The sequence below is a fragment of the Acipenser ruthenus genome, chromosome 23 (genome assembly GCF_902713425.1).
Source record: "Acipenser ruthenus chromosome 23, fAciRut3.2 maternal haplotype, whole genome shotgun sequence".
NCBI lineage: Eukaryota > Metazoa > Chordata > Actinopteri > Acipenseriformes > Acipenseridae > Acipenser > Acipenser ruthenus.
The window spans coordinates 20,400,158-20,420,120 of NC_081211.1; the positions used below are offsets into that span (position 1 = coordinate 20,400,158).

The 19,963-nt window shown below is 37.5% G+C and overlaps 1 protein-coding gene and 3 non-coding genes across 4 annotated transcripts; all 4 read left to right on the top strand.

The window, feature by feature from the left end:
- Nucleotides 1-525: 525 nt before the first annotated feature.
- On the top strand, nucleotides 526-3,384 carry LOC117431763 (protein Wnt-8-like). The gene is made up of 6 exons (XM_034053066.3): nucleotides 526-596; nucleotides 716-749; nucleotides 917-1,055; nucleotides 1,910-2,035; nucleotides 2,223-2,365; nucleotides 2,818-3,384. The coding sequence occupies exons 1-6, from the start codon at nucleotides 526-528 to the stop codon at nucleotides 3,382-3,384; spliced, it is 1,080 nt and encodes a 359-aa protein (XP_033908957.3).
- A 14,068-nt stretch (nucleotides 3,385-17,452) lies between these two features.
- On the top strand, nucleotides 17,453-17,525 carry trnav-cac (transfer RNA valine (anticodon CAC)). The gene has a single exon. It is a non-coding gene; the product is annotated as a tRNA-Val (tRNA).
- A 1,143-nt stretch (nucleotides 17,526-18,668) lies between these two features.
- On the top strand, nucleotides 18,669-18,741 carry trnav-aac (transfer RNA valine (anticodon AAC)). The gene has a single exon. It is a non-coding gene; the product is annotated as a tRNA-Val (tRNA).
- Nucleotides 18,742-19,476: 735 nt separating this feature from the next.
- Nucleotides 19,477-19,549, top strand: trnav-cac (transfer RNA valine (anticodon CAC)). Its single transcript has one exon. It is a non-coding gene; the product is annotated as a tRNA-Val (tRNA).
- Nucleotides 19,550-19,963: the final 414 nt, after the last annotated feature.

A 19,963-nucleotide genomic window follows, 5' to 3' on the forward strand; every position in this document is an offset into this window, starting at 1 on the left:
TTCACATCGTGCATTACGTACATACACGCCAACTGTATCCCTCTTAGACAGAGAGATGTATTCAGTGGTAGATTACAACTAAACAGGTCGATGAAAGAGCCATTAGTGTAGATTCCATTCATTGATATCTTTTAAACTGAGTTGATACATCGGACGGGATACAGGGCTGATACAGGTAGTTCACTAAACTCTTAGGGCCCTATTCTAACTTAGTTTTTTTGCGCGTAAACATTGTTTACTGTTGATTGTTATTGTTGTGTTTCTTAGCGTAATGATAGTTGTTAAGCTCTAAGCGGTGAATGTGCTTTGAAGTGCAGCAGGCGTTTCCTTTGCTTTCTCACTGTCACCCAATGATCTTGCATCCGTCGTTTCCCAGGGAATAGGAAGGTATTCATGCATCCCAAATGTCGATCATATAAATTCCCGAGAAAACCCTCTCACAGTCACACTCCTCTTGCTTTAGTATGTGGTTCTGATTAACCCCAGGGATTACAGGATCACGGGAAAACAGAAGGATTTGTAACCATGGTCCCCTTCCATCTTCTCACTTCAGTGGTCCTCTGCGTTTACTGCAGGATCTTCTCAGTAGCGGCATGGTATGCATTTCAGTGGGATTAACAATTCAGCTTCAAAATTAAAAGAGCTACTAAAACGCGGGTTGTGTTTGCCAACAATGTTAATAATAGTCCCTTTTTGTTTCTTTTCTTGTGTTTAGGTCTGTGAACAACTTCCTTATGACTGGACCCAAGGTATATCTTATGTTCTTAATTATTGATGACATTTAAGAAACACAGTGTTATTTAAATCTAAATTGTTAAACACTGTCCGTAAAAGTATTTCACGTAGGTCACTGCATTAGGTTATGCATGTAAGTCATTAATATTAAACGTGTCGCTCCGTTCGTGTGTCCTTCCAGGCGTTCCTGACCTACTCCAGCAGTGTGCAGGTGGGCGCGCAGAGTGGCATTGCGGAATGTAAACACCAGTTTGCTTGGGATCGGTGGAACTGTCCGGAAAGTGCTCTCAAGCTATCTACTCACAACAGACTAAGAAGCGGTAAGGGTTCTCTCTTCATTAACCGATGCTGTACATTACATATATAGTGGGTATATTGTCGTAGGTGTTATCAATGTATTCACCGTTTTTTGTGGACTAAGTGTTAATGCGTTTACATTGCACTATATTTCTTTAGCTGTTAAACCGATCTGGGTATTTGTATCTGTACATTGTGGACGTGTACGTCTCGTTTTAATTTCTGCAACGCACTTTGTTATCTCTCTTTAGATTAGAGAGCTTGAACTAAACCTCTTTCTACAACTAAATGCACAATGTACTGCAAAAGTCATTCTGAAAGTCTTGCAGCTGCTTTCTATGCGTAGTCTGAAGGATGATGATAATGATGATGATGATTATTATCGTTGTTATTGATAATAATAATAATAATAATAATAATAATAATAATAATAATAATAATAATAATAATAATAATAATAATAATAATAATAATTGTTATTATTATTGTTTTACTAGTTGCAACACCGTTGTATTAGTGGGGTTTTTTTATTAGCAAAAAGCATGGCGGATATAAGCCACCGTTAACCTTTTCACTGGTCTGTATTTTGGATAAATTTGTGTAGGTGAAAACAGTTCTGCTCCACTGTCCTCTGCTCCAGGTCCGCGTACTGCACTGAAGATTCTTAATAGAACCCCCGAAACAAACGCTATTCACAGCACGGGGGTTCCATAAGAGCAGTGAAAAGGTAAACCAGAGAATACCATCACCATGCTTTTATTACACTGTTATACACTTAAACATGTGCAATGTCACCCCCACTCCTCACCTTAAAATACTATGACAGTATAGATTGTACTATATGAACCTTATCAGGAGTGCATCTTTTGAATTCCAGCTACAAGAGAAACCTCGTTCGTCCACGCCATCAGTTCCGCTGGTGTGATGTACACTTTAACTAGAAACTGCAGTATGGGGGATTTCGAAAACTGTGGCTGTGATGATTCAAGAAATGGACAAATCGGTAAGTCCATACATTATCTTTCCGATCAGCGTGTCCCGTTTAAACATACAAGGGTAGCATCCGTACACCAATGGACGTGACGATGTAAATGTGTAATCGTTCTGTGTAATAATTATATTTCGGGTGCACAGTCCAAACTTATTTACAAAACTGATATGAATGCTGTTGCTTTATTTTTTTGTTTTAGGAGGTCGAGGCTGGATTTGGGGAGGCTGCAGTGATAATGTGAAGTTTGGAGAACGCATTTCAAAAGAATTTGTAGATGCTTTGGAGACGGGGCAAGACGTAAGAGCCGCTATGAACTTACACAACAAGGCAGCTGGCAGAATGGTAACCTTTTATTCATAACTGTCAAACACAAAAGCAATGTTTATAGAGCGTTTAGTTTCCTCTGGGCTTACGCTTCAAATATGTGTAATGTATGAGTGACCAGCGGAATTGTAGGTCAAAACTCTGCCTCAAGTTTTCCAGCTAATCATAGGATATATCTGAAATATAGTAAACAAGTACTGCACATATATGAATATTTTAATAATATGAATATGTATTTGATAATATAAAAAACATTATAAGAAACATTACTCTCATGTTTTTAATTGATCAACTTCTACCGTACTGGGATGAATAGACAGCATCTCTTATGATGTCACGATAAAGATAAAGGCGTCTGCTAAATAAACTAATAATAATAATAATAATAATAATAATAATAATAATAATAATAATAATAAAAATAATAAAACTACATGATTTAATAAAAGGTATTTCCTTGTCGGTTTCAGGCTGTAAAAGCGACAATGAAGAGATCCTGCAAGTGTCACGGAGTGTCTGGGAGCTGCAGCATTCAAACCTGCTGGCTCCACCTGTCCGAGTTCAGAGAAATCGGGAACTACCTCAAATTAAAGCACGACCAGGCCCAGAAACTGGATATGGACAAGAGGAGAATGCGCGCAGGGAACAGCGCCGACAACAGAGCGGCGATCGCTGAAGCTTTCAGCACCATAGCGCGGACAGAGCTCATCTATTTTGAGGAATCCCCGGATTATTGCATGAAGAATGTCAGCCTCGGGCTCTACGGCACGGAGGGTAGGGAGTGTCTACAAAGTGCCAGGAACTTGTCCCAATGGGAAAGACGAAGCTGCAGGAGGCTGTGCCATGAATGTGGACATAAAGTGGAAGAGAGAAGAACTGAAATCATCAGCAGCTGCAACTGCAAATTCCATTGGTGCTGCACTGTGAAATGTGAGCAGTGCAAGCAGGTTGTCACCAAACGCTTTTGCACTATGAATTACAGAAATAATACCCAATTTAACAACATCAGACGCACAAACGGTAACCACGGGAGATAATAAACAGAGTGCGACACCAACATTTTATATAAATATGTACTTAATAATAATAATTTCAATTTGATGTATTTATAGTTCATGGTACTGGCGTGTGTGTGTGTGCGTGCGTGCGTGTGCGTGTGCGTTTGTGTGTGTGTTTTACAAAGGTACGCGTTACATGGCTTTTCACTTTATTTATGTGGGATTCTATTTTGCATCTTTCTGTGAAAGACTTTAAGGGAATTACATTTTTTACACTAATGGTAGGTCTTTTTTTAAATCAAGTTATTGGTCTTATTTACGCACTTTTAGGATTTGTTTGTATTTGCACAAACACAATTATACCCTGTACAGCATCTTCACAAAGTTTCGACCAGTTTTGGAAACTGAAACAGTTGTTTGCTGTAGAATAATGTTTTGTTACGCGGACTTAATATTGCATATTTTAAAGAGACATTGACATTTGTTGTATAATAATTGTTATATTAAAAAGTTGATGCAAATGTACATAAAAAGCTTGTTTTCATTTATTGTATTTCCCACTCAAGCCATCCTATTTTCTTACACTAATGTGCAGTACCGTAGTAGGGTTTTTTTTTTTTTTTTTTTTTTTTTTTTTGTTAAGGCAAATTTAGTTCTTAAAAGGGTATTTTAAAAAGTAGGAACGTCCACAGAACGTAGTTTTTTCAGGAGTTACTAACTTTGTGGGGACATTTTCTCAAATTTTCAGTAGCCTACAAAATTGATGTATGTACGCTATATACGCTCCTGAATGGAGGTGTACGAAGCCGTTCGTCCCGAGGCAGCAAAAACTGGCTGATTTAGCCGGGCTTTGAAGTGTGCATGTTCGCTAAGATGTTGTTTCATTATTCTAAGGGCGTCAGATCTTTGAACCTGGATCAGTGGAAACGTGTCAATGGCTCTGTCCACGTATGGCATGTTAAACTGGTAACCTGCTGCTCCTTCACTGTTAATCGTATGCCCAAACAAGTAACTGTGAATAACAGGAGATGTTTGCATATTCGCCCTTGCATAGGGCTGCTTTTTTAACATCTCCATTTAACTTGAATGGATCTACGCAGTAAACGTTCTGCATAACTTGTACTAAAGGAAGTCAACTGAAGCTGCAGAACGCCCTGGGAGTTCTGCAGGAACTTGTATTGCAATGCACTACACACAACTAACTACAAAAATGTAACGCAATGCCTATTGCACTACAATACCCAGCGTTAACAGCATTACGTCATCAAGAAATACCTCATGGAATTGTACTTTTAATGCATTGTTTCACATACTAGTATATTACTACTCACACACAGACACACTTTGGTAACCTATAATGGCTTAATACCATGTTGTATCATATTAAAATCATGTGCATGACATACAACACTGTTGTCAGGAGGTGTCCTATCTTGGTTCACGTCTTATCTTTCCAATAGCTTTTAGTTTGTCTCTATTGGGGAGCTGAAATCAGCATTGTGTGAAGTTGTCTGCAGTGTTCCACAGCGCTCCATTTTAGGTCCTTTGTTATTTTCGTTATGTATGTTACCCTTAGGTGACATTATCCGTAGACATGGAGTGAACTTCCATTGTTACGCTGAAGATATTAGCTGGGTGGGGTGGTATTAGTTGCTTTCCTTGCTAACACCAAGCATTGGATGTCTCACAACGTTTTAATGTTGAATCCCGATAAAACACAGGTCGTGCTAGTGGACTCTCAGAACTTACTAAACAATGTGGGGTTACTTGAGTTAGACTTTAGCAGTCTCTCACCAGAACTAAAACTAGAAATGAGAAATGCGGGGCTCATCTTTGACCTTGATTTATCATTTGAAACTCACATTAGGAAAGTTACTAAAGCATCCTTTTATCATTTGAGAAATAAAGCCAATCTTAGAACTATTATTCTGTATCTGATGCTGAAAGACTAATGCATGCTTTTGTTAAATCTAGAATTGATTATTGTAATGCACTTTTCTCTGGTATTCCAAAACACGTGGTGTCTCTTCAGAACACTGCCACTAGAATTCTGACTAAAACTAGAAAAAGTGAACCTATTACCCCTGTTTCTATATTATATATATATTGTGTGTGTGTGCATGAAGTGCTTTGGGATCCTCGTGATGAAAGGCACTATAGAAATGTGAATTGTTGTTGTTATTCTAGAGTCCAATAATAATGGTTCTTTATTGAACCTAACTGAAACAATCTGACAGTTCCAATGAACCACCCTAAGAAGCACTGGTCAAGAAGCAGATGCACATGGTACTGAAAACTTAAACTGGGTTGCACACAATCAATAATACCCAACACAAAGGTAATTAAAACAGTTTTTGGCAGTAATGAGTCCAACCTGATAGCACTGCCAAACCTGTACATAACTCTGGCAGTTCTGGTGTGTAATGTGAGGTTGCATTATTTAAAGGTTTTTTTTTCTTTTAATCTGTTTTATAGTTAATAAGCTGTTCCTAGTAAACTGAATGCATACAAATCCCTATTTCTTCCAAATAGACTTTTAAAGTCATTGAAGTTTTGTGTACACGGCCCAACATGTCAGTGATGATCTGGGATGTGATCATCACTGCCTCTTCCACTGGGTGAGGTTCCATAACAATTATTTATCTTGCAGTGTGTTGAGCTATTTTCAATTCCTGACCTCTTGTACAAAAGGCATTACACATTTCAAACTTTGCTATATAACTTTGTAACAGCAGCATGTGAATGTATTCTGTGATCTGTTGGTGTATACTTGATGTAACTTGAATGTAGTTGTTTTGCTTTGTTAAAACTACACATTCTATCTGCATATAACTGAATGGTCAGCTATCGGTGAGTGGTCTTCCAGACTGGTGGTTCTGAGGTTTCTAATGAAAAATAACACATAGAATAATTAGGGGTTAAAAAGCCTGTCTATTTCCACTGATTCATGCATAACACATGAAAGAGAACACAAAACAGATGAGGGATAACAGATGAATGAGGGACAGTACCCCCTAATAACAGACATCTGGTACTATAACAGTCATAACAAACTCACTCGTTTCAATCATTAACAACAGTAATTGCAACTACTAGGAATGTATATACTTTGGACCCCCTTAGCTAACTTTGGCTACTTATTTCCTTAATATTTCCAAAACTACAAGTCAATCTTTCAAAATGCCGTTCAATTAGAAACATTGATACCTTGCCCAGCTGCTGTCCCAACCTAGCCACACTTTTATAAATTAAAACTGAAAAATCATAAAATGTTTCAGGATGCACAGGGCTGTAGCCCATTCCATACCCTCACTTGTGGAATCAAATGAGCTAACAGCTGTAGGGTCAGAAGTCTGCTTCCGGCTTCCGATGCAAACAGATCAAGCTAATTCATGACCGATATCTTATTCTTTTTCTTTCTGAATAGCATTCAGTTCTTGACAGATTGATGCACTGGGATACAATGGAAGTTTTGCCTTTTCAATCCATCACTGCCCTGACAGCAATCCAACTGGACTGCAATAATATTCACATTCCTTCTACCCCCTATTGCTTTAACCAATTGCAAACCCACTATGTCATTCGGGAGTGACAGATGTGCAGACACTGAAGAAATAAGACTTTATTACAGAACAGCTCTTCATTTGCACTTCCTTTAATACTCATTTAAAGAAGTCACTGGCCTATTATTTAATTAGTCCCGTGAAACAAGGGCCACTGTTTGACATCTGTCCCTCAAATACAATACTATAAATTGACAGAGGGTATAGAGAGGGTTAATATCAAATATGTGTTATTTTACAAGTACATACATGTATTTGCTGTTTAAGCAGGTACAATCGTAAACATGTAAATCTAAATATAATAGGAGTTGGTCATTCTTCATGGATCTGAAAACAAATTGACATATACATATGTTTTTATTATGTATGTCCCTTATTCAAGTTATACAATGGGTAAATGATAGAATGTTCCAGAACGTGGGGCAGAGTTACAAAAAGCTTACCTGCTGATTTAAGGCTGACAGAAGAAACTGTCAACATACTAGAAGATAGAAAGAGCCTAAATTCATAGTGTTTGCAACTCACAGATGTCAAATCATTAACAGCCTTGTATGTCAGAACCTTCAAATCAATTCTGTCTTACTGGCACCCATTGTGATGAAGCAAGCACAGGGACAATATGTTGTCTCAGTTTGGCTCTTAAGTAGGCCTAAGACTTATAAAAAAGTAGCCAAAATGTTTGCTTGAGTTTCTTGTAAGTTGTAACCTACAATTTTGATTGAGCGTTTTGAAGTTATGGATATTTTTAGTTCTTGTTAATAAACTGACTGCAGAAGTAGCTACAGGGGTCTCCAGAGCAATTAAAAACTGTAAGTGTGACATACATACAGACAGGCAGTCGGTCAAACAGCCACCGGATCAGGACACACACAATGACCTGTGCTACCAAGACCCACACAATGACCTGTGCTACCAAGACACACACAATGACCTGTGCTACCAAGTTTCATCACAACCGCTGCTCCAGATATATGTAGAACTAAAGTGTTATATGCATGCATATGCCAGTCTCAGCTACATACCCCAGTGAGGACAGGCATCCCCAGCAGAGTACCACAATAACAATAATAATAATAATAATAATAATAATAATAATAATAATAATAAAAGCTAGTCCCTTTGTTTTTAAGTCTTCATACACCCTAGCATTATTACACATTCAATAAATTGTGCTGAATAAGTTCCTTTGTAACTTTGATCACAATTGCTTAAGACTTTACTGATCCAGTTTCATGACAATTTGGACAATGTAAAACTGAAGTGTGATATGGACGGACACCCATCTCTATCCTTTAACATAGTGATCTAGAACAGGACTGTGGAAACCACTGTGTATTAAATAGCACCATGTAGGTACCGTTCTCATTAAATGTATGAAAGCACACTTAAGGGATTCTATATAAAATAATATATTAATTGAATTCATGATCATATGTCAGAGGCCCTAATGTATATATTGAGTTTTTCCATTGTTCTTTTTTGTGAAAAGAAAACAAATCTGTGTATGTTACAAAGCGTGTAAGAAAAGCATATTTGCAAATAAGAACATTTGTTATATTTATATAAAATAAATTCCACTGAATTAAAATAGCCTGCAATCTCTGCCACCAGCCTTGCAATCTGCTCAAACTCTGAGTGCACCTTTTCATTGTGACTGCAGGGCGCTAATGAATACATACCCTGCTGGCTGCTATAAAGGACTCTGTCTCCTGTCCTTGAAGTGCAATGTTTTTAATCAATCATAACATACAAGAACAAGCAACTCCACTCTCCTTCATGACAAGCATGCTTTCCATATGCATTGTAACTAACTGGTCACACTACAAGACATTCAGGTCGTTTCTTTGACCAAAGTTCAACTTCAGCTGTTGTCTGTTTTACCAAACAAAAGACCTATTTCCTTTTGATTGTAAGCCCCCCTTCTTTAACATGACAAAGATCAGAGACTTTCATCAGGGATTACTGGAATGGTGTTAACATGCACAATCCCACTGATGTGAAACAACACCTTATTCATACTTAGCCTGGTATTAATGTATCCCTCTGTATTTATGTGTAATATTTTATCTGGCATACCCTTTTTCAGAAGCAGCATTCTAAAACGGTTTAGGGAACAAACTATTTTTAGCCTTGAGGAAGGAAGGATGGGGAGGGAGAAACGGGTTACCTAGCCACATTATTGATCCTGAATCATTGGGCACCTTTAAAATCCCAAAGTTTGGGAATCAGTAAGCTACTGGAAACCGGGTAGACACTGATGGGTCGAATGGCATCCTCTCGTGATTGGGAAGCGTGTGAACAAAAACACAAACGGACAGTTAAAAAGCTCTGCAACAATGACATTAGCAGCTTTTTCCTTGTAGAAAAAAATTGGGACAAACTTAGAGAGGCGAACATTAAGAATACTCAAAGTGTGCTGGTGCCAGGTAACAGATCTGCCTTCATTTCAAAACATTCTACGAACCTCTTGGAAATGAGATTTCAAAGTGCATTTAGTTTCACCTTTCAAACTAAGGTCACCTCATGTCATGTCTGTGTAAACACTAAACTAGTTGGGAAGAATAGAGCAATGAAACTAATACAATAGAGGCAAGCCTTGTTAACACCCATTGAAGCGCAATCTAATCAAGTTTAGGTCAATTGCTTAACCACTTCAAGTATTTTTTTATCGTATCAGGATAGCCACATTAAAACAATCTCCTCCTTCTGTTAGATACAGGAGGCCAGTAATCCACCCACAATATAGGGCTAATCTGCTTGAGGTGTATGTTGGATACACAACACATATCTGGAATATACAGTAAATATATTTTTCCAAAGAGAAGTAAAAAAAAAAAAAAAAAAAAAGTCTACTTAATTACATTTGCTTGGTGACACTGAACCTCTTATAAAAGTTCACCATAGCAAAGTGTTAAAGGTATGTCAGTATGGTGGAGTGTGACATGCATACGTATGTGCGACTGCCTCCACTATAATAAAGCATGGTGATAACATGGTAAAGCACAGGTAAGCATTGTAACACCTAGAGAGGTATGGTAAAGTATATTTAAAAACATAGTAAAGCATGGTTACTGTACCTATGCTAAATGCATAACCATGGAATGCACAGGATAGCTGCAAAATGACCTTGCAAATTGCCCTTGTTAAACTTTTATAAGGGACATTGCAGTGCTGTGCTGTAGTGCCATTAACTAACATGTATATACAATAACATGGCTTTATCAGTACTATGATTTGCATTGACTCCATGCTTTATTGGTTTTATCTGATTGCTGTCTGGGAACACAGTTCTCTTGATTACAGCACTTACCAAGGATGTAGTCATAAAATCTTAACTCTCCTCCCCAGAGACGCCAAATACATTCTGAAGCTGGAGAGATAGAAAGCGAATCTGAGGTTTATTACTAAGACAGATAAGCACACATTTTACTTGCTTCTGGTCTATTCTACTCAACCTCCACTGACCAGAGTTCCATTGGTGTATTCCATCTACCCTCCAGTACCTATTGTATGCACACTTGGGGTAAGCTACAGAATAATTGTAATGCATTTATTGTGAGATCCACACCAGATAGCAGCTTGCCATTATCTCATTAATCAGCAGAGTTTGCTAACAAATCACTGCCCGGCTCTGCACTGGCAGTTGGTGCTATTTAAAGTGTAGTTCTGCTCACCAGATCACTCACAGTTTTATACAGACAGGGTGACCTGGAGACAGACTGATAGTGGGGAAGGCTGCATGCTCGCTGGAGCTCAAGACTTCCTGTAGTTTGTTATGACAAATGTAACACTATTAAGGCATGTGACACTGAGTGTTACACTTTATCTCACATCCCAGTGTAGATTTCACAGAGATGGGTTTTTTGCCACTCAAGTGTTATGGTCCTTAAATTCCACCCTCTTTAGGGCAATGATGCTTTCCATGCATATCTTTATTACCCTTGTTGTGAAAGTAATGCCACAGAAGATGCCTTCAATGTGGTTTTTCTAACACCCACAAGCACTGCACAGGGTTTCTAAGACTTCCATGATGTTGTAAGAAGCGCTTATTAAAGGTTTCTTTTTTCAGTAGTTGATGAGAGTAGATTGAGTTCAAATGTTAAGCTACTTTGTTATTGGCAAGACACCGCTAAGGTATTGCTGAGAATAACAAACACTGCATTTCACTAGTTTATTTTAATGAACGTGTACATGGTATAAGACTGTCTTTTTCTGTGCACTCTGGGTGGGCAGGAGGAATCCAAAACAGTTGAGTGGTTCTGTCAGCCAAAGTACCAGTGTTATACGTTCAAACCGTACATTTTCACTTATTCTCAGTAATCTTTCATGATTGGCCTAAGGGTTGACTCGATTTGGCATGTGGGCATCTAGATTTGGGATCAAAACATTTAAATATACATCAATTTTGATGTTACCACAAGACAAAACCAGCAAACAGAAATATGATATTTTTCAGTTGCCTGCTTCGAATTAGAAAAGCTTTTCATACAAAACCAGGATTCTTCCAATCCACGCTTGGTACTTACGTCTGCACCAATACATTTTACTCAGGCTGCAGTTTTGCTCCTTGAACAAATGAATATGTTGTTAAAACAAGCCCCACACACCCCTCCCCTGATCCCACCAGCTGCTCTCCAGTATATGCATTCTAAATAATATTATAGATCATGTAATCACTACATTGAAGTGTCCCAGTCAGAATAAGAGTCAGTGTGCACAAGCTCCTGAAAACATATCGCTTTGGTTATTATCACACTCCAATTACTTTCAATCACAGTTACCAGTTTCAACTGATTTTCACCTCACGTATAGATAACACTACAGTGTGTAAGGGTACAACTTTCTTGATTGCAAAGTGTTGTAAAGGAATCAGTATGGTCTAATTCAATACATAGAGCTATTCTGTATTACATTCTGTATTGCAAAATAGGCATGTGTTATATCAGCCCTTCTTCTGTATTTCAATACCTTGTTATCACCATGCTATTTTTGGTTGGACTGCTTTTAATATATATGCAATGATCCATTTCTTTTTATGTACCGATACTAAATATAAACATAAAGCACAAACTTGCAGTGGATACAAACAAGCCCTCAATTGTATATTCATTTATTAATATGAAACTTCAAGAAATGGAGAATTGCATTTCAATTAAATACTCCTTGTGCAGTGGCTATCAGCTTGTATCGTACAGCACCATATACCATATTCTATACATTATCCAAACCCAGGACTGCATTAGGACACTGGGATGTATGGCTGACTACTGTGGTGTACTGTAGGTTTTAAAGGCATTTCCGTCAAGGCACCAGATAGAAGAACGTGACAGAGGAGATTCTCATAATGTAGTAGGAGAATATGAGTCTGTCACTCAGGGAGGCTGGCTGGTGGGGGGGGGATGCATTGAGGTTCCCTGTAGAGGGACTCCTTCATGCAGATCCGCCCAGTGATTGGGAGTCATTGGGCTGCAGACAGCATTCAGGACCGGCCCTCAGCTCCTGCAGAGAGCACCGCTGGGACTGATAGGGCATGAGACAGCCACCCAGCAGAGAGATGAGTGACGGTGGTACTTAGCTTATAACGCACATCAACCAATTTATCTGGCCCAGCAGCAGGCCTGAAAGCCAGTGACTTCTCTTCTTATCTGTGAAATCAAGCCAATCCTCCATTGAAGAGGTTTTGGGAACAGCAGAAATGTAGACCTCCAGGCTTTTGTTTATGGTAGTCATCCTGGTACAGTCCAGGGAAATGGCTTTCATTTTGTATCAGTCATGCAATCTAAATAGCTGTGGTGGGTTTGTTGCTTCATTAACAAAGGACTTCCAGATTAAGATGATTTGAAAATAAAATCTATACTATTATAAAAAACAAAACAAACAAAAAAAAAACATAAATCTCATAGTGAAAATTGACCCTGGTAAACTTTTGTAAGGGTAAAGTAATGTTTAAAAGCAAAGTTAGTAAAGACGAATGATATCAATAATCTAAGTTTGAACTTCCACATTGATATGAAACTGAGCCCAGTAGCCTACTGGAGCTAGAACCATAAAACGAAATTCGAAAACACGCTACTAATTCTGACTACAATGCAAGCTTTCAAATTACAATCTCATTTGCAAATGATGCCCATAATCTGTTATTATTTGTGGAGATACCATTTAACCAAATGATTTTTCACATGCATCCTTCAGGTATCACCTAGGAGACAGACAGAGATACATTCAAGGATGATAGTAACAAAACACATTTTAAAGAGACAAATGTAAGCATCGTCCAGGTGTTACTCCATCACCACCAACAGGGCTGACTACATGCACAATTCAATTACAAGTGAAGTCACAAGGGTGCATCTACAGGACATTGAGCCTATTAAGAAAGGGGAGAAAGAGGCTGCTGAGCATGCTATCATATTGAAAACACACTTAACAAATACAACACAGCAACCCTCTGCTTTTCTCATGTCACTTCACTACTAACAGATCCAAATTATATATATATATATATATATCTATATCAAATAGTGTAAGTAGCAACCAGTTTTGCTTTGCATAAGTTACCAACACAATCAGGAATTAAAGTCTTATCAATGCTGAAATTCACTTTAACGAGTGGGTTAATACTAATGTGATCAATACTGTCTATACATTGGTGGGTGGCTATGACAAGGGGACATGCCAGAAACATTCAATTAAAAGTCCTGCAGACTACATTATTAGCCCACAATTAAGGTTTTCAGTCCCATTTCGTTCCCATATAAATGGTAATTATTGTATTAAAAATGCTACCCATATCTTAAAAGCACTTCCTCTTAGTGTCTGTAAGATATCCTATCAATTACATGAATGGGGAAACCTAAAAGGGATCCATTTCCCACGCCTTTGTTGTCCTTATTGAATTAAGACGAAGGTACCATTCAGCAGCTCAGCATGGGGCTTATTTACTGATGAAGTTTACAAAACAAAGACAGCCGTGGTCACATTTCAACTGTCCTGTCCAAACGGGCCCTTTCGCGATTTCAAAAATAAATAAATACCTGTGTTAGAAATACCCAGCAGTGTAAAACAAACACAGTAACAAACACAAGCCTTGTATATACAGCAAGCAACATATTGCAGCAAACACGCCTGCTTACAGATTTTAGAGGCACATTCAACACTACATTACCATTTAATTGCATCACATTCAATATACACTGCCTATTTCAAGGACTGTTTGTTTACACCTGGTTCAAAATGGTGTGGCTCAGGTCAACACTTGGTTATCTTGTCTGTTTATTTGTATAGCGAAATACTAATGGACTTTTGATTGATTATCTGGTTTAGTGCAAAATCTACAATAGGTTTTAGTGTTTATTGAGCTTTGAATTTGAAATACTTTCCCATATTATGCTCTAATTTGAAAGAAATAACGTAACATTTTTTTTTACAAATATTTTGGCTTGCTCAATGCATTCTCTTCTAAACCTTTGTCGAATTTGAATAGTTTCTTAGCATTTCTATATCTCTTCTGACTGACTGCAAGTAATAGTCTGCAAATCAGCAGTCTTGGAAGTCAACAGATGCAGGGAAAGCATTCAAGAAACGTATTCCAGTATGTTTAAAGCATGTTTAAAGGGTGATCTGGTTATATAGGGTTATATTATTATTATTAATTTATTTGGCAGACACCTTTATCCAAGGCGACTTACAGGTGTTACAGGGCACAAGGTTACAATGCAAGCTTAATATAATACAGTATTGTTTATATACGACTGGTAGAAATCCCTTTCAGGAGTGTGACAGCCCAGAGGGAAGATGTTTTGCACTGATCTCTGTCTCGTTCACTTCCCAGAGAAGTGTTTGAGAATCCTGCTTCTCATTGGAATATTATACAGTAGTGTGCGCATTTATTAGAACACCTCAAGGTTTGTCATTTATTGAGCTTTGCACTCAAAAAATATATTAATTTACTACAGAAAGTAGTTATGTATTTCTGCAAACTCATCTTACATGATATGAATTATAAACTAAAAACATAGCTATGTCTAAAAGTGTCTTGAATGCTAATAATTAGTACGGCCGCCTTTGGCATCAATAACAGCTTGGCATCTTTTTAGCATTGCGTCTGTGAACTTTCTCAACATCTCTGGTGTAATCAGATTTCATTTTTCTTGAAGTTGTATCCACACTTTCTTTTGTACAGCTGGTGTTTTTTTGTACAGCTGGTATTTTTGCCAAGCAATACAGAAGCAATTGGGTGTTTTAATACATTTGCACATGACTGTGTGTGTTTCTCCTAAACCCAAGATTGGAGTAACAAAAGGAAAAACAAATGGCATATTTCAGAAACCTGGGCAGTTAAAGAGAAATACATTTGAGCTGCACACCTGAACAAACAAAACACACAAGAGAAATACAATTGTGTCACAGTATAACGAAATCTATCTGACGATGCTCATACCCTGCAGCTTTTCATCGTTCATCATTGCTTTAAATCTAAAATCCACTCTCTTATGTCTTGTTAGATCTATGCTTTATTTTGTTTCTCCTGTCGTTTCTCCAGTAGTGGTTTCACAAGACACACTTCAGACATATACCAGATTTGAAAGAGAAGGATATAAGATGCTTAATCATATGGGCAAGATAGATATTGAAAACAAATGGGTCCCCAGTTGGACCAGCAACCAAGAAAGAAGCCAGTTTGATCAACAAATCAGATTGTAGAATGCTGGCTGACGGTGAAGCTCAGATATCTATTTATCATGGCAATCATTCACCTACATAGGTTTCTTAAATCCTACGACACGGCATTCACTTTGCATTGTAAACTGTCTCTGTTCTTAATATGGTTTTACGTCCATTTGAAATTTGGACTGAAACTGTGAGTTGTAAATAATGACAGGTCATAAAAGTTAAACAAGCATCATTAAGAACAGACTCTAGTGGGGGCAGCTCAGAATATCGGCCTGTAATGAGTGCTTGATCAGGCCGCTGACAGCAAGCCAATGCAATTAAAAGGTGCATTGACACAGGTATGTTAAAGACACCTGGGAGTTTTCTCACAGAGATGGGGCACAGTCTCCCCACAAGCACCAAATGCATTCAAAGCAGGCCCAGTCCCTCAAGCTTCGTCACAGATACCACCCAGCCAGATAAGGTTTACACCTCAACATATCTCTTCATCAGCCCTGACAAGCCACGCTGCGCCTGACATGACAAGGCATTTATTTGTAGTGGTTTATGAACAAAATACAAATCCACCTTTTTCAAGTGGGTGTAAGGGAAATTCATGAAATGAATGAATTGCAGCTTTAAACCACAATCAAATCCACACAGATCAAAGTGATCAGGCATTTGAATCTACAGAATACTTTGACATTACACATTTCAGCATAACACTTTACACAGCAAGGTTTGAACCATTATTTTGTAATAAGAAATAGAAACTGGCAATGTTGCTGTTAATACAACTTGAACTAATTGCAGTTTCACCTTTCAGCACTGCAAACCAATATGCAGGTCTACCTCCACTCAAAACTGCAGACCAGTAAAATAATACTTCAGCCTCTTAGTGCTTAAAGAGCTAAGTCTGTTTCAGTGCAATAAATACAGCTGGTTTATCATTAATCTTTTCTTGGCTGGACAACAGGAATCTAGAACAGTGCTCTCTCAAACTCACACTGATAGTGGAATGTGTCTAATGACACCCGCGAAGGACAGAGAGGCTGGCTTTAAATCTAAAAATTAAAACAAAGTATGTAGGCAGATTATGAAGGCTGTGAATATTTTAAACTATCAGGTGAATACGCAAACTCTTAACGTTATTTCATTCCAAGCAGGGGCATTTTCGGTTCATCTTACACCAAAGGGTTTGCCGTTTTTGTGTGGTGTTCTTTGGCTTGCAAAGTGGCAGTATTTATCACTTGAAGAGCATTCATAAAAGATTCAGGAGGATACCTTCACACACAACTGTGTATCAACAAAGTGTCAAAAACTCTGTATTAATTTCACTGAATCACCCCTGAAGTGGATAAACAAAACCCATACCATACCAGGCAAGTTATCTCCCTAAGTGTGACACATTCATTTGGACTAGTATATATAGAACTTGTAACCTCATCTGCATGGTCAGAATCCTTTATGACACTGCCTGTTTTATAAGACCCCACTGCAGGCAGCCAGGACAGCAGCAAGGCTGTTCCACAGAATGGCCCTTATTCATCACAGACTTGGTTTGGCTAATGCCTTTATCAGTGTTCTGAGTTCAGCAGTTTTGTAGTGGTGTTTTTGTATCCATTATACCCCCAACCCACATTTTAATAGGGGAAAAGCAATTTAACTGAACTCGCTTTTTGTGTTCAAGTTACGCGTGAAAAAACAAAAGTGATTTGTTGCACAATTAACACTTTTTCAAGGATCTATTGAACAGAGCCCGCTCAATATAACGTTAGGGGCACATCACGTGACCAAATTTAAAAGCCAAAAACGGAGCGCCCTAGGTACGAGTTCCAGTACGAGCAGCGTTAAACATGTGTTCAAAAGTTAGGCTGCTATTTTTAACTGAAGTTTCCGTAGTGTAGTGGTTATCACGTTCGCCTCACACGCGAAAGGTCCCCGGTTCGAAACCGGGCGGAAACAAGTTTTTTTTTTTTTTTTTTTCTTATTATAAATAACTGGGATCCGATTTAGAAATAGATAGTATAATTCCTGTTGTAGTAACCATAACGTACTCTCAACATTTTTTTTTTTCATGTGTATAACTTATTCACATTTTAAAACAGATTTGATACTTTCATCACAAATACATTTGTAAAAGATCTTAACCTTTCTTTAAAAAAAAACAAACAAACAAGCACATAATATTTATAAACGGACCTGTTACTTTGAGATTCTGATTGTTTTACCGTTCTTACCTTCACATTATTAAACTGGTGACCGAAGCTTCGTCGAGATTATCAGGTGCAGTTTCTACTCCCGACAGGCAAACAGCGAACCCTAGTGGGTTTAGTAGGAATTACAGCATGTAAACACATAGAACCTGCGCTTTGAATAATCCGGTGCCAATTTACAGTTTTCTTTTCCTAAATTGAAAAATAAACACGTAATACTTTCAGAACTGCACATAGACACTGTGTCATATTTGTATTAAAACAACAACATAATAATAACAACATGCAGCCCAAACATACGTATATGTTCATTAGCCATAGCGTAATATGACATTTCCAAATTAAACTTATTTCTTTACGTTTATTTAAATCCATATAAGGTATTAATTTACTCGAATTGTCTGATTATTTAACTGCTTATTTTAACTGTAAAAACAAAATACTGTACCATTTTGATTCAAATCAACTGTCATGCGCATGCAATTCAGTGCCTAAAGGACTCGTCCATTTTCGCAGATATAAAACGCACACGCGGTAATAAATGACAACAAATTAAACACCAACATATAATGGAAATTTAAAAAAACGTTTATATTATGAAAGCTATATGGCTCCCGAATATTACACAATCTATGCACGGGGCATTCATTTATAATAATAGTTTTCCATGTACACTTCCGCCCATGAAAACTTTGGTGTAGTCCAAACTAGATGCAGAAAACACCCAACGACACTGTAGCAGAAACATAAAATACTTAAGTTGTACATACTGTTAAACAAACGAAGTAATATGCATCTGCAGCGGACAATTGTGTAAAACATGCCCAGCAACATTCAGTTCGTCTCAGATTAAGATATCTATTCTGTAATGTGCAGGAATTGCTTCAGCGGAGTTTCCGTAGTGTAGTGGTTATCACGTTCGCCTAACACGCGAAAGGTCCCCGGTTCGAGACCGGGCGGAAACATTTAATTTTTTTAATCTTGATTATTTTAAATAATACAATGTATTGTTTCTTTATGTATTTTTTTCACTTATTCGCATTCAAGATGGAATATCTAAAACAAAACGTAAATTAGGCTTTTTTTGTTCATCAAAGGTAGTGAACGTAGTGCTGGTTGCCACGTTCGCCCCCCGAAGGTCCCTCGGGGAAACACTATTTTATTTTAAAGTGTGTATTATTATTGTTTCACAATCGGCTATGTTTGCCTTAAAAACTTTCCAAAAGCTGTTCATGGTCGTAGTTAGTTGCATTTATTACTTTAAAACGGAGCATGAACAAACCATCTGGGACAATGTAACTGCTTCATATGTGAGCACAGGAATGGACATGAACATATACGCGCTTATACTATACAACCTATAGGAGAAAACAGTTGTTTCATTTATGCAATAAGTAATAATAATAAAAAATGAAATAAAAACTTTAAAATACCAAATTGGCTAATTTACTCTCTGCAGAACGAGTTAAATATACTCCCTTCTCACTCATTCCAGAACAAGTTAGTAATCTAATATATCATGAGGTAGACCACTTTACCGTTGGCAGGATTCCGTAATGTAGTGTTTTTTGTCATTTATTTTTAATTAATAACCGTTACGAATACATGTTATACTTTGTAAATTCTATAAACTCGTTGCAAGTACGGTACAATATTCTAGTTTGTTGTGTTTGATAAGTGTTGGGTTTTTTTCATCATATGTTTCCGTAGTGTAGTGGTTATCACGTTCGCCTCACACGCGAAAGGTCCCCGGTTCGAAACCGGGCGGAAACACATATTTTTTTTTATTTTTTTTTTTATCAGTGTGAGCCAAATTGGAAGATATAATATTTCGGATGTGGTGAATAAATAAGATATAATATTTCGGATGTGGTGAATAAATAAGTTTAATATTAACAACTCCGCTGGACGCAGGCAGATTACAATCTGACAGTTTTATTAAAATCGCTCACACGAGGTCGACAACTGCTCCACCCAACACACATCCTCATACACTATTCAAGCAATACTGCACAGCAAGCTTAATGCTGCCAGGAGAGTTTAACCAACTTACTACTAGCCTTTTAACAGGAAGTATTTTCATTTATAATAATAATAATAATAATAATAATAATAATAATAATAATAATAATAATAATAATAATAATAATAATAATAATAATAATAGGGGCAAACCAGGGAAATACA